Here is a 14,301-nt window from a genome sequence, read left to right as displayed (position 1 = left end):
ATTATAAGTTGAATTTCATTGTCAACATATACACCACACACACATCTGGCATATTTCTTTTCATTGTGACATCATGGCTATATTTTGATTGACAAGACTAAAGAGTTGCGACATAGACCACGTGTCCCACAAATCTAGAGTTTATATTCTCCAATTGTTTACATGAAAAGTGTAGGATGTTTGTTTTGTTTGTTTCTGTTTTGGGCTTCTTTTTTTTTTTTTTCAGGATAGGATTTGTCTGTGTATCAAGCCCTGGTTGTCCTGGACTTGTTTTGTAGACCAGACCAGGCTAGCCTCTGTCTCTGTCTCCCGCTGCTGAGTGCTAGGGTTAAAGGCGTGTGCCACCACCGCTCGGCTGAAAAGCTTAGTTTTTTAAACTGCTCTCTCATTTAATGTAAAAGACACCTTATTTTCATAATGACCCTGTTATGGACTGAGTTTATGTCCCTCCAAAGCTCATGCCCTCGAAGGCCGCCCTCCCCACACGGTAGCACCTTTGTGATACAATGATGTTTAGGTGAGGTCATGGGGGTGGAGCCCCATGATGGGAAGAGACCAAAGAGCTTTCACTACTTGCTTGTGGGGACACAGCAAGATGTTGGCTGCCCAGACACCAGGACAAGTTAAACACCAGGGAACACATCTGCAGGCACTTTAACCCCAGAGTTCCTGGACTCAGGTCCCAGAAGAACTAACGCTCCGTCAAGTCGCCCGATCTGATGTTGTGTCACAGCCTGCAGCCTGGGACCTAACACGGTGAGGAAGGACAGGCAGGTGGCTCCTAAGTGATGGCAGATGTGTATGAGGAATAATCTGATTTCCATTTTCTCAACTTCAAAGTTGGAGGAAGGCTACATGTATGTCATACAAACTATATATTGAGCTTTGATCTTCTCCCGGGCTGGCAATGTAGCGGGTAATCTTTCCTAATGCTGGGCCTAGTGCTGGGGAGCAGTGACACAAGCTACAACTACAGCTCAGCCACAGAGTCCCAAGGGGGGGAAACCAAAAGTTCACCACTACTCCATGGCACACAGCCCAGACACTGGGTCGGTGAAGTTATTCAGTGCATCTTTTGACTTCACAATATCTTCAACAGGGTGGGTGAGTTGAAGTGTAACCCATGATTAGTCAAGAAACATCTGGACACTCAAAAAAGGGTTATCTCTGTGAGCTAATATATGCCAATATGAGAAACTTTTGTCAAATGTGCTTAGTATAAAAGAATAAAGCACATTAATGTCACTAGGAAAATAAAATAGTAAATGTTTTCCCTTTCTTTTTTAAATTTTATTTTATTTTACTTATTTAATTTATTTTTGAGACAGGTTTTCTTGATGTAGCCCTGGCTGTTCTGGACTCCCTTTGTAGACCAGGCTGCTAACTCACAGAGATCCTCCTGCCTCTGCCTCCTGAGGGCTGGATTAAAGGCATGTGCCACCATGGCCGGCCAGTCACAGTGGTCATCTGCCTCTTTTCATTTGTCACCTCTCATCGCTGCTGTACCTGTCCTCTGCAGAAGAGGCAGGAAGACTCGGGGAACTTAGGAGTCTTAGCTGTTGTTCCCATTGCTGTGACAAACATGGTGACCAAAGCGACTTGGAGAAGAAAAGGGCTTATTTCATCTTATACCTCTCAGGTCACACTCCATCACTGAAGGAAGCCAGGGCAGGGACTCAAGGCAAGAACTTGGAGGCAGGACAGGAAGTAAGCACCTTGGGAGTTGTACTGGCTTGCTTCCCAGGGCTTGCTCAGCCTACTTCCTCATACACCCCAGGATCTTGTCTGCCTGGGATGATGCCACCCACAATGGGCTGGGTCCTTCCACATCATCATCATCAACAACAACAATAACAACAACAACAATGATGACGATGACGAAAAGTTTGTCAGGGGGCTGGAGAGATGACTCAGAGGTTTAAGAGCACTGACTGTTCTTCCAGAGATCCTGAGTTCAATTCCCAGCAACCACACAGTGGCTCACAACCATCTGGTGCCCTCTTCTGGCGTGCAGACATATATGAAGGCAGAACACTGTATATGTAATAAATAAATAAATCTTAACAACAACAAAAAAGTCTATCAGGTCTATCTGGGAGGGGCATCTTGCTTCCCAAATGAGTCTAGCTTGTGCCAAGTTGACATAAAACCAGCCAGCACACTAGGTGACACTCCCCGAAGTGAGACTGTGAGGGGATGTGGTGTTTTTATATATGGAGACACACCTACGTGTGAACGACAGAGAAGAGGCTCTAAGAGTGGGAACTGCCTTAGGAAGACAGCTTTATTTCAGTCTATAAAAGTAAGGCCTAAGCCGGGTGTGGTAGCGCACGCCTTTAATCCCAGCACTCAGGAGGCAGAGGCAGGTGGATCGCTGTGAGTTCTAGGCCAGCCTGGTCTACGACGTGAGTCTAGGATAGCCAAGGCTACACAGGGAAACCCAGTCTCAAAAAACCAAAGAAGAAGAAGAAGAAGAAGAAGAAGAAAGAAGAAGAAACGAGAAGAAGAAGAAGAGAAGAAGAAGAAGAAGAAGAAAAGAAGAAAGAAGACGAAGAAGAAAGAAGAGAGAAGAAGAGAAGAAGAAAGAAGAAGAAGAAGAAAGAAGAAGAGAAGAAAAGAGAAAAGAGAGAAGAAGAAGAAGAAGAGAAGAAGAAGAAGAGAGAAGAAGAAGAGAAGAAGAAGAAGAAAGAGAAGAAGAAGAAAAAAGAAGAAGAAGAAGAAGAAGAAGAAGAAGAAAAAGAAGAAGAAGAAGAAGAAGAAGAAGAAGAAGAAGAAGAAGAAGAAGAAGGAGAAGAAGAAAGGCTGCTGGGCACGGTTGTGCATGCCTTTAATCCCAGCACTTGGGAGGCAGAGGCAGGTGGATCACTGTGAGTTCTAGGCCAGCCTGGTCTACAAAGCAAGTCTAGGACAGCCAAGGCTACACAGGGAAACACTGTCTCAAAAAAAAAAAAAAAAAAAAAAAAAAACAAAAAAAAAACAAAAACCAACCAACCAACCAAACAAAAACACAACAAAAAAGTAAGGCCTAGATACATCTTCCTGCTAGTCTACCTCACAGGCCTGCCTGGGACACACTACATTTGATACTTACCTGAAAAAAAAAATCACATAGAACGGTACTAATGAAGACCAGGTACTCAACACTTTATCAAGGCATAATGTGCTTATTTTTCAGGTTCGCTCATCAACTCTTCTTTGAATGAGGAAGAACACAGCGTCTAGGAGGGAAGGGCTGTTTAAGCACACTGTGGTGCTTCCACACAATGGACAACCATGTGGCTAGTGCTTAAAGAACCAGGCAGTGATCACATTGTCTGGCCCTCAGACTGCTCTGGAAAATGTAGCATAAAGCAGATGAGTAATTACACTTCACCTGTGGGGGCTGTGAGGCCCGGACTCTGAGCATAAAGGAAGGAAGAACGAGGTAAAAAAGAGATTGAGGAGAATCCCTCCTCCTTTAATTCTAAATCTAAACTGAAAGTACCAATAGGAACTCATGATATCTCTTTTTCTACACACACACACACACACACACACACACACACACACACACACACACACACACACGGGGGGGGGGGGGATCATTGCATGTCTTCTGACAGGACAGCACAATTAAGTCTATAAAAGTCAAAGCTAAATATGATTAAATGTCAAAAATCAAACAACACTCAATTGATAGGAAATTTGGGAGACAGAAGAACATGGTGACCACAGGGCCATCACTAGAGAGATCCGGCCTGGGACCATCATAGGGTGAGACACCTAATATGCGCAGGGGCCAGGGAGGGGAGAGAGCGAGATAAAGCATAATTTAAGAGCACTCATGTTGGTCCAACGCACTACAGCGCAGCACTGATTTGGAATCTGATTTTAACTGATGTTTTAAAAATCATTTACGGGACTATTAAATGGTACTGTGGCAATGTTAAAAACCAAAAGGCTACTCTCCTTGCACAGCAGCAGGTAGAAATGTGGGTGGGGACACAGCTAACAGGAGATCTGCCGCGGACTAAGGACCAGTGAGGTTGGGTAAAGGCTTCTATTGGTTTGTTTCTCCTTCCCCTCATTTGTGTCCAAACATTTCCTAGTGTCAAGCTTGGAGCATTTCTTTCTGACATGTCATAACCTTATAACCTCATGACAGCATTTGTGTTTCAGGCCATCTGTGCAGGGGGTCCCCAAAGTGTTTCTCCACCCCCCTCCTTACTGAGTCACACCAATAGCGTCCTTGAGAGCACATACATATACAAAAATGTGCTAGGCGGAGGGGGGATCCTTGTGATTTAAGGATTTTAATCCAAAGCTGCAAAGAGCATGAGGGCCCTTTGATGTCGCAGTGGGGGAGACTGAGGCATTTGGTGGAATCCACAATGGAGGAGAGGAGAGGTGGGCAAATAGCCAGTTTCCATCTGAAACCTTGAGCAAACAGCAAGGGACACTGGTCACAGCCTCGTGTGGTTGTCTGCATTGGTCTAATGGTGGTGTGGACTATCCTATATGAGAGAGGATGTCAATGGCAGGACAAGCCACTCGCACTCTCTGTCTGCAGCATCTGTGAGCATCCTAATGACACCCCGCAGGGTTGAGTCCTTCATGTGGTCCCCATTTAACCCCAGAGCTCAATCCTTTGGGGTCTTTTCACACGGCTGAAGTGGCCTACTTATTTGTCTGTCTCTCACCTGGCCCTGGGCCTTGCTATGGACAAGGGCTTTCATCTGCTCGCTCTTTGTGGTGTCTCTCACTGTTATCCAGGCCCTGGATTATAGAGCTGCTCAGATAATACGGACTGCACCGGGGCAGTCACCATGGAAGCAGTGCAGACTGTGGGCACCATAGGTGGACAGGTGTGGACTTGACTCCTGACCCGACCAGCTCACAATTCCCACTTTACAGATGTCCTATTGTTTTCAGTCTCCTCCTGACCTTGTAGAAGAGGTTAGATGTTGTAAAATACCGTAACCCATTTCTTTTCCTGGTAAAGATAAGGCAAATACAAATGGTTTCACAACACATAGTGTTTGACTTAACAATACGCTGACTGTACAATGGTGCGTAAGCAACAGGCACTCAGTAGGTGCCGCACTTCTGATCTTCATCTTTCCCTGACTGGTGCTGCTTAGTATGCCGCTCTTTCTAGAGACTGGGTAGTGAGCAAGCTGACACTCCCAGTCAGTTGGGCTGCGCTCCTGAGGGAAAGGGCTGGACCCTTACAGTGTTCTGCGAGTAAGCATTGATGTGTGGAGTAAGGGCGTTTTAATAGGCTGTTCCAGCTTATGATGGGTTTACCAAGGTGCAGTCCCAGCCAGCGTCCTAAGCTGAAGAACTACAGCTTTCTGTGTCTGTGCAGCAATGCAGCCTAAGAAAAGGATTTTAGAGTTTAGATCTCACCGTGAGCTCACCTGGAACAACCTCTACTGGCTGACTGATAAACAGTAAAAGTTGCTATTCTAAACTAGCCATAAGACCTCTGGCTTGCATTAAAGAGTCAAGTTGGGAGGTGGTTAAGGACCGCCGTGTGATGCAATGATTTGGGTCAGTGAGCAAACCTGGGCATCTTCAAACGTGTATCTCCCCCCATCTTTGACATTCTGACTGGTTATCTCGTAGCTGTGAGAATCCAGGTTGATCGCACTCTGGGCTCCGGGGGCTAGAAACTCTTGCCAGATTTCCCCCACCCTCTTGGCCACGTCCTGTAGCGGTTGCTTCTTGAGATCTTGGACAGCCAGCCAGAATCTGGAGCGAGAGCAGAAACACGGTCAGTTAGTTCCACCAAGACTCTGCTTAGAGACGGTCCCAGAACTGATGCTGGGCACCCTGTGCCCGCCTCGACGCCACAGGTGGGTTCCACAGGGACTGCTAAAAGTATAGGGTGTACTGTTGAGGACAGAAAAAAAAAAAAAAAAGAGTGCAAGTGAGAAGATGGGAGCTTCAGAGACCAATGTTATGTTCTTGTCCTCTTGCTTAGAGATTTTTCAGCCCTAGCACAGTAGCCATTCAGGCCGGAGAATTCCTGTTTGGTGTGCAGGGGCTGCCTTGAACAACAACTCCCCTGCCAGCCCGCTGCACATCTGCAGCAACCCTAAAGCTATAGCACCTGGCAACTGCCTCCAGAGGCCACTAAGTGTTCCTGGGACGTGAGGGCTCCGCTTGCCTGAAAATCCAGCTACTCTTCAGGCAGGTCTCTACAAAATGTGAGTCCCTTTGTCAAACCTGGCTGGGCTCAGTTAGAGGCACCAAAACAAGGAAAAGGAGGTTAGGGAGGCAGGCGGCTCAGCAGTCAAAGCGCTTGCTGCTCTCACAGAGAGGCCGGGTTTGGTTCCCAGCATCCACACAGGGCAGTTCGTAATCGGCTGTAACTCCAGTTCTATGGGATCCAATTCCCTCTTCTGGCCTCCATGGGTACTGTATGCATGTGGTGTGTGTGCAGACAAGCAGGCGTGCACACATACATATGAATAAAATTAATAAAATAAAATTTAAAAAGGAACACGTCACAAAAGCAGGTAGCCCCTTGAAATTACAGAAGGTATTTGGTCTGTGATGCACCAGTCAGTCATCCATGTTAGAGGAACAAATAGGGCCACTCATGCCAGTATTCAACATGGTGCTGGCTGGCACCTAGAAGGTATTCAACAAACAGTTTAGAGAAGATTTGCCTGAAGCAAAGGTGGAGAAGGGACATCTTGACCATGAGATTCTTTAGGGAATGTGAGAGAAAAATATCTCCCCTGACTTCCAGTTGCCTCCCCATAATCCCTCAGCACCTGCACGGGAGCAGATGAGCCACAAGGTGGAAAGCACATTCGATCTGCCATCGAATCTCACCCAAAGTAAGATGTACTTGTTTATTATTACTATTATTTGCTTAAAGGGTTAGCATGTGTTTCTGCTAATCAGGGAAATGTGTGGCTCAAAGGCGTCACCTAGTGGCAGACCTCAGTACTGCATCCCCATTCCAGGATGTTTCCAACTTAACCTAGGTTGTCCTTTAGGTACCTAATGCTCTTTTTAAAAAGAAACCCCTCCCTCCAAACCTGAAGAGGGCAAGAAAGAGAAGAACATCCCTCTATCAGGAGAACAAGGAGTTCAGTTCTGTTCTCAGCCTGGCTGTGCTGCTGTCTGGGGTTGTAACTTTCCGGCTAGTCTTTGATGGTCTGGAAAGTAGGCACAAAGTGGGTGAAGGTTAACTCAGCAGAACTCTGAATGAATTCCCCAGCAGGACTTAACTCTAGAATGCTTCCAGGCCCCTGAGTGAGAGGCAAAGAACAAGCAAGTGGCAGGTCAGTCAACTTCCGCCAGCCTGCGGGTTTCAATCCTTTCTCCAGTGGTGGTCCGGGAAGAAGCTGCCAGACATCTTAGCGATTCTTTGTTCCATCTCCCATCTTTTGACACCTGCTCTCCTTGGGGCACATGCCCTTGTGGCCTCCAGGGAGAGGAGTCCACAGAGCTTTATGGTACCTACGGGGCCGATGGAGAAGCAGGTGCCAAGGCTCTGGCTGTGGCCAGCCTTCTGGGTCAGCATTCTTCCTGTGCCCATGGGATTTCTGTGACTTCTCACACAAACAGATGGTACATGGGTGATTTTTTTTTTTTTTTTTTTTTTTTTTTTGCCACTTCCATCCATGTCACCTGGGAGTCACTTTTTACCATGTGTCCCTTGCTATCTTAGTCTGCCCTATGGTGGAACCACGAAGACTTGTGGGAGGGCCCTAAGGGCCTCTGAAGCTTCTGATCCCTGAAGGTCCCTGTGGTGCTGGGAGCTTCGGCATCTCTTCTGCAGGATGGCATGAGAGGCACTGTGCTACACATCCCTCGTCTGAGTGTACAGAAGAAGCGGAGTGGATGTCAAAGCAAATTTCAGAATCGAACTGAATATGTTTTTTTAACATTGAAAACACCAAAAGATTTCCTCCATCAATCAAAGTTGAGAATTTTAATTTTTCTAAAAGCACAAGGGAAAACAGCAGGCATGTCACCGGAGAGGGAGAAGGGGAAACGAGGTGGGGAGAAGAGAAGGGAGAAGGGGCTGGGGGGGGGCAGGGGGAGGGCACATAATGTGTAAGAGCGACATTCCTTCAACAGCTTTCTCTTCCTGTGTATATAGGACTCAGCCCAGCCTTCTGTCTGCCTTGGAGATGACCTACCTTGTCCCTCCTAGGTGACAGCAAAAATGCTGTCACCACAGCAGCCTGACATCTCATATGTCTTTACCATCTTGGCTTGGAGGGACCTTTGTGGTCATTTGAAATTCAGAACAGGCTGTGGTTTTTGCTTGCCACCTTCCTGCCCCACCAGCCTGAGATGAACTGGGAGCTCAGCATCCCCCACCCCCCACCCCTACCCCCACCTCCACCCCCCAGTGCCGCTGCCCCCACACCACCAAAGAGCCACAAAAAGCTTTTCTCTGGGCATCCTCTGTGGATGGGTGGCCTACTGAGGCTAGAGAGATGGCTGCTCTTATCAAAAGCCTGCAGGTGCTGCTCCTCTGAGGAAGAAGTTAGGCATCAAATGCCAGCAGCTGCATCAAATGCAACCATCCTGCACTAAGCCCTGGGCTGGAAACAGAGAGCCTTAAGGATTGGCTCAGGGGCTCTAGGCACAAGAGGTCCATGGTGTGCAGAGACCCCCGGGCCTGCCTCTGCCCTAGCCACTGCCAACTGTCAGAATCGCGAGAGGCGACCCTGTTCCGGCATTTAGTCTGTGCTAATAATACCTTACAACTGAATGCAGGAGGGGAAACTGGTCCTAGGGGAGGGAGCTTGTTGTAAAAGCGCTAGGGTGAAGCATGGGGGGGGGGGGGTTACGGGGGCCGTGGAACTGGAGAACGGTCCAGGGCTCCCTTACTTGCCCCTTTTCTCCCTAGATGCTGAGAAGCAATGGGATTATCTCCTCCAGACTGGCTAGCGAGGGAGAAGCTGCGAGCCATCAGTCATCTTCCATCCCATCAGGAGGTCCACGCAGCTCCACACTTAGCAGCTTACCTCACTTTTCACAAACAAGACCCGTCAGAGGCTAGAAAACACAATCTCTGGGCTTGTTCCCAGAGAAAAAGTGAACTCCTTGGCAGAAGGAAGTGTTTCTGTGCCCTCTGCTGGTCATCGGGTGACTCAGACCAATGGACAGAAAATCTGGAGGTTTTTTTTTTTTTTTTTTTTTTTTGGTCTCTGCTTGTGCTGCGATTCTCAGGTGCCCACAGGAGCAGCTAGCGTCAGCACAGCCCAAGCTGCGCTGGACAGGAGCCAAACTGCTGCAGATGGCCGCAGCCTTACAGGAGTCACTTGGTTCTGATTTGTCATGTGTTTGGTTACTATGGGACCCCACTGGGCCTAATGAAACTTCTGGGGTCTTCCCAGGGCTTGAGGCAACTGCTAGATCTAGGACTGGAGATGGAACTCTTGAGGCAAAACCTGGCAGCCCCCTGCTCTTGTTTTTAATTGCTACTCCCTTCAGCTGACACCGTATGGAAGTAGGGTCATCAATCTGTAGGTTAGAAGAACGGCTCCGCTCTCTCAGGAGATGTTACAGCTCATAAAAAATGCAGGGGTATGTGTGTGTGCGCGCTCTTTGTTGCGGGTTTTGATTTTTAACTCGTGCCCTGCTGTATGGCAGAGGGTGCCAAGCCAGGGAGGACAAAGGTTTGCATACGGAAGATGCAGTGGGAGCAGGGGCAAATGGCACTGTCACCATTTGGGGACATTTCACAAAATAGGGGAAAGGATACAGTCAGCTCTGTAGTGTCTGCCTCAGGACTGTGAGGTTCCCAACCTGTTGGACCACTAATGGCCACAGACACTCCTCAGGCAGCTCAGCCTTGGACATGACCTGGGCAGTTAGAACAAGAGCTGAGCGGCCTCTGACATAAACAGTGACAGCAAAGTGTGCTGCTGGACCTTCCCCCTCTTCTGTCCCTGGAGACGACAACCTGCAGTCAATTTACAGTCTCATCCAGAAGAAAATGGTCAGAGGAGGGGCCCGAGGAAAAGGCCTGCTCTGCAAGCATAAGGGCACGAGTTCAGATCCCCAGCACCCATGAAAGGCCAGGTGTGAAAGTATGCCCACACATGTAATTCTAATGCTGAGGGCACAGGGACATGAGGATCCCTGGGGCTTGTAGGCCAGCCAGTCTACCAGATCAGCAAGCTACAGGTTCAGCGAGAGATCATGTCTCAAAAAATAAAGTGGAGAGTGGTCAAGAAAGACATCTCACATCTACTTCCGGTTTCTGCACATTTGTGTATGCACATCATGTACATATTCACATTAGCACACATGTCTATATGACCATGTACACATAACATGCTCACACTGATCAGAGGGACCTTCCCATGATACTGTGTCACCACACAGCACTTTCCATGAAGTGTCTAGGCAGCACTTTGAGTCCCTCTCTCCCTCACTCTGAAGCTCTGGAGTTAACTCCACCGATTGGCTGCTTCGCTGGCACTCCACGTGCTGAGCCCAGTAAGACTGACTGAAATATCCTCCCCCTAGAGAGATTCGAGGAGCACCAGAAGACAGAAGTAGGAGAGCCCGCCGCAAGGGGAGCACCCGCAAGAGACCCACTCTTTCCCGTTTCTTCTTCTGCTTTGATCCCCGTATCCTGGGCTCAGAACGAGCCACAGGGAGAAGGGACAAGCCAGCAGGACCGGTGCAGCAGATGGACGGGAGCCTCAAGCTGTGCGCTTTCCCCAGCTCCCAGGGGCACAAGGACTCTGATGGAGGTGCACCTGCCTGGCCATGCATGACCACCGAGAACAAGGGGCGGAGCCAGATTAACCCTGAGCCCTTGACACCTGGGTCACAGAAGGGCTTAACCAAGGTCTGCCGCTGAAGAGTGAACAGAGGGGGAAGGAGAGCAGCTATTTTGTGACAAGGGACCGAAGGGGCTTCCTGTTGTGTGACTCAAAGCTGAATTTTCCTCTCTGTATCCAATTAGGATGAATGCCATCAACATGGAATCTAGGGTCCCCTAGAGAGGATTACATGAAGCTCCTGAGCAATGCAGTCTCGCTCTGCTGTTCTGGTTTCTTTATCCACCTTCCTGTCATGGATGGGGGTGGGTGGGTGGGGAATGGGGACCTTCTTTAAGTCTGGATTTATGCATGCAGGCTGGGAGGGGGAGGGAGGGCTGGCGCATTCACACATGTGCACGCACATTCTTTCACCCAAGATTAAATGTAGCCCTCCTGGCACCAGGCAAGCTGCTGGCAGAGGCACCAATGGAAATAGTGGAAGGGAGGGAACACCTGCCAGGGCCACACTCCTCAGTGCACTTGGGACTTCGGTGTCACGCATATTTCCTGAAACTAGTCTGACTGGGAAAGGGGCCCTGGCTACACTGCGACTTTTGGCAGCAAAGGCCGCAGGCTGGGCAGGGAGCGGCTAAGCAAGTAGCTACGCCTGGGGCCTTCACAATGAGGAGGAGCCTGTGGTCATCCTTCTTACTCTCTGCACGATGCCAGGGGGCAGAGGGCTGAGAAACCAGCAAAGGACACAACCTGTATCATTCCATCCTGGAGCGCAAATGGGATGGGAGGACCTATGGGGACCCAGCTGGAGATGGAGTCTGGGACTGGCTGAACACACAGAGAGACCAGCTGGGGGGATACAGCTTGGATCTTGCATGGCCTGGGGATGCTGAGAACTATTTAATCCCATCAAAATAGCACTCTGAGCTACCTCCACACTCTGAAACCCGACCGGTCCACAGTTTTACTCCATGAATGGTGTTATCAAACCCACTTGATTACTTAATTCCCATTGAAAGCCTCCATCCCAACCATAGCCAGAGAATTTGGCTTGAATTCTGGTACTTGAAGTTGACTCCCACCCCAGTGATGTTTTAGGTGTTATCCTGGCAGAGAGGATTTGAAGTCAAGGCTTTCTGTTGCAAATGCTTGGTCAGGAACCAAAGCAAACCCTTGAGCTTCTAGGATATTCTAAAGAGAATGCGGAAAGAACTGCTGTGTCACAGCCTGAAGTAAGATTACCTGGTCTGGTTTATAGCAGGCATAGGTCTGATCAGAAAGGCACACCATTGGCACCTACATCATCCAGGACTGCAAGGCCTGGCAGTCACACTGTGTGACAGTTGATATTGATTTGTGGCTTTTCTCTGATTGGCTCAAGAAGAATCTAGGCTATCAGTAAAGCACAGATCTGGGGTCAGGGAGTGTCTGCCAAATGCATTTCCAGAGAGGATTAACTAAGGGGGCGGGGCACAGCCTGGATGTGGACAGCACTACCCACATAGGTTGGGGGACATAGATGCATTGAAAGCAGCCAGAGGGGAAGCCACAGTGCAGGCACTCTCTGCTTCCTGACCACCAGTGTGTCTGCTCTGTTTCACCCGTTCACCACTTTCCACTGAAACCTCTGAAATCAGGGCCAAAATAAATCTTTCTTCCCTTGGGTTGTTTTAACTATTGGTCACAGAGATTAAAAAAAGTCTGCCTTACACACAGCCCACGGCTAATCCAGTGCCGCTGTGGCTTAGAATACATTCCCCGTTTTCACTTGGTCCAGTGACGTCTTGTGAATTCTTCAAAGTCAAGCTTGTGAAATGCTTGTTTTCTCCTTCACCCATTCCTCCATCCCTTAAATGCTTCCAAAATGGCTTCAGAGGCCACCCTAATCTGTATCTAATTAGTAACTTAATGGTTTCTTGTGTATTTTCTTCAAGGACCTACAAGATTGTTTCCGGGGAGAGATCACACATCTTGACTGTCTTGCATCCCTTAGCAGCCCCTGGTGAGGCTTGCTGTAGCAAAGGCTTGCTGTAAATATCACCTGATTGATGACATGGCTTTCACCCACTAACATAAGAGAACACAGCCCATTTCCACCATTGCGTGCTCTAATTTTGTTGGTTTGTTTGTCTGTTTGAGACAGGGCTTCTCTGTGTAGTGCTGGCTGTCCTCGACTTGCTTTATAGACCAGGCTGGCCTTGAACTCACAGAGACTGCCTCTGTCTCCCTAAGTGCTGGGTTTAAAGGTGTACGCTCTAATTTTTTTTTTAATTTACAAACTCAAAAATTAATAAAAGTCTATTTTTGGAAGGTAGCATTTGGACACAGAAATTAGCTTAGTGTGTAAAAGAAAATCTGGTGCAAATAGGGGCCAGGGTTTGTGGTGATGGTGGCGGGCCTCTGTGGAGAGGGTACCAGTTGGCTAAGACCACCATGATGACTGATGCTGGTTGTCAACTGGATTGCACAAGGAATCAAGACAAAAGCCACCAGACATTCCTGTGAGGGATGCTCTTGTTCATGATATTTGAAGTGAGGGAAGATCCACCCTGAATGTGGGTGGCACTGCCTGGTGGCAGTTCAGATAAGGGGATGAAGAACACTTTGTGGTTTTTATGCTTGCCCTCACTCATTGACAGGCCCCTGTAATCTGCTGTGATGACATTTCTTCACCCAGATTAAAAGCAATGACATTAGGATTCTGGTGTAGATGGAACACCAGCAGCTCTCTGGGAATCCCACAGGCCTTCAGCGCCAATGTGGGACAGCCGAGCCATCCAGTCACAGGGCCTGAGTAACTGCTGCATTCTCAGCCTCTCCAGTGTGTGAGAGCCATTGTTGGACTACCCAGACCACATCCTGTAAGCCAGTCAGCAGTCTCCTGTCAGTTCCCAAGACAACCACTGAGGAGACTCACCTAGGGACATACCCAGCCACATTCCCATGAGGCACCTGGCTCCTTATCTGACACAACAAAAGACTGAATAAGCCCACAGGTCCTCACTTTCTGTGACCAAAACTTCTTTGCTTTTTACTCATCCTTTTCTTTATTCCACAACAGATCTCATTTTTCAGATGTTTTCTTTCTTCTCCTGTGAAGTAGTAATTATTTGTACATTTTCCCCATAAGGTATTGGTTATGAGCCTACACAATCAGGCATTGTTAGTGTTGTCAGCTGGCCCAGGAGTCACATGGAAGTGACAGAATTCTAGAAGAAAGCATGTGCTTTTTTTTTTTTTTTTTTAAATTAACTTGTATAGTCACATTGCTACTTATACAACCCTGACTTGGCTTGCTAAAGTTCTGAATTGAGCCCCCTGACGTCCCTTTTTCTGTTTAAGCTTGCATGGGCCCTGAGTCTCTAGGGCTGGCACACTTTGAAGAAAGAGTACCCTGTGCTGCCTCCTTACCCTGACACTCCACACTTGTACAGTTTTACTCCATGAATGGTGTTACCAAAGCCATTTAACTATTTAATTCCATCACAACCCTCCATCCCTTCTGTAGCCAGAAAAGCTGGTGCTTGAATTTGACCCCAGTGATGTTTTATTG

General features: G+C 48.1%; 1 protein-coding gene across 1 annotated transcript in view; it reads right to left on the bottom strand.

Annotated features, from left to right (window-relative positions):
• Rgs6 (regulator of G protein signaling 6) overlaps positions 1–14,301 on the bottom strand; it is a 524,737-nt gene that overhangs the window by 39,349 nt on the left and 471,087 nt on the right. Inside the window, exon 15 of the mRNA XM_051148667.1 lies at positions 5,547–5,733. Within this exon, the coding sequence (XP_051004624.1) occupies positions 5,547–5,733 (187 nt within the window). The remainder of the gene's footprint in view (positions 1–5,546; positions 5,734–14,301) is intronic.

The sequence above is a fragment of the Acomys russatus genome, chromosome 1, assembly GCF_903995435.1.
Source record: "Acomys russatus chromosome 1, mAcoRus1.1, whole genome shotgun sequence".
Taxonomy (NCBI): Eukaryota; Metazoa; Chordata; class Mammalia; order Rodentia; family Muridae; genus Acomys; species Acomys russatus.
Note: the sequence above shows the minus strand (reverse complement) of the source record. Positions and strands in the feature narration are given on the sequence as shown.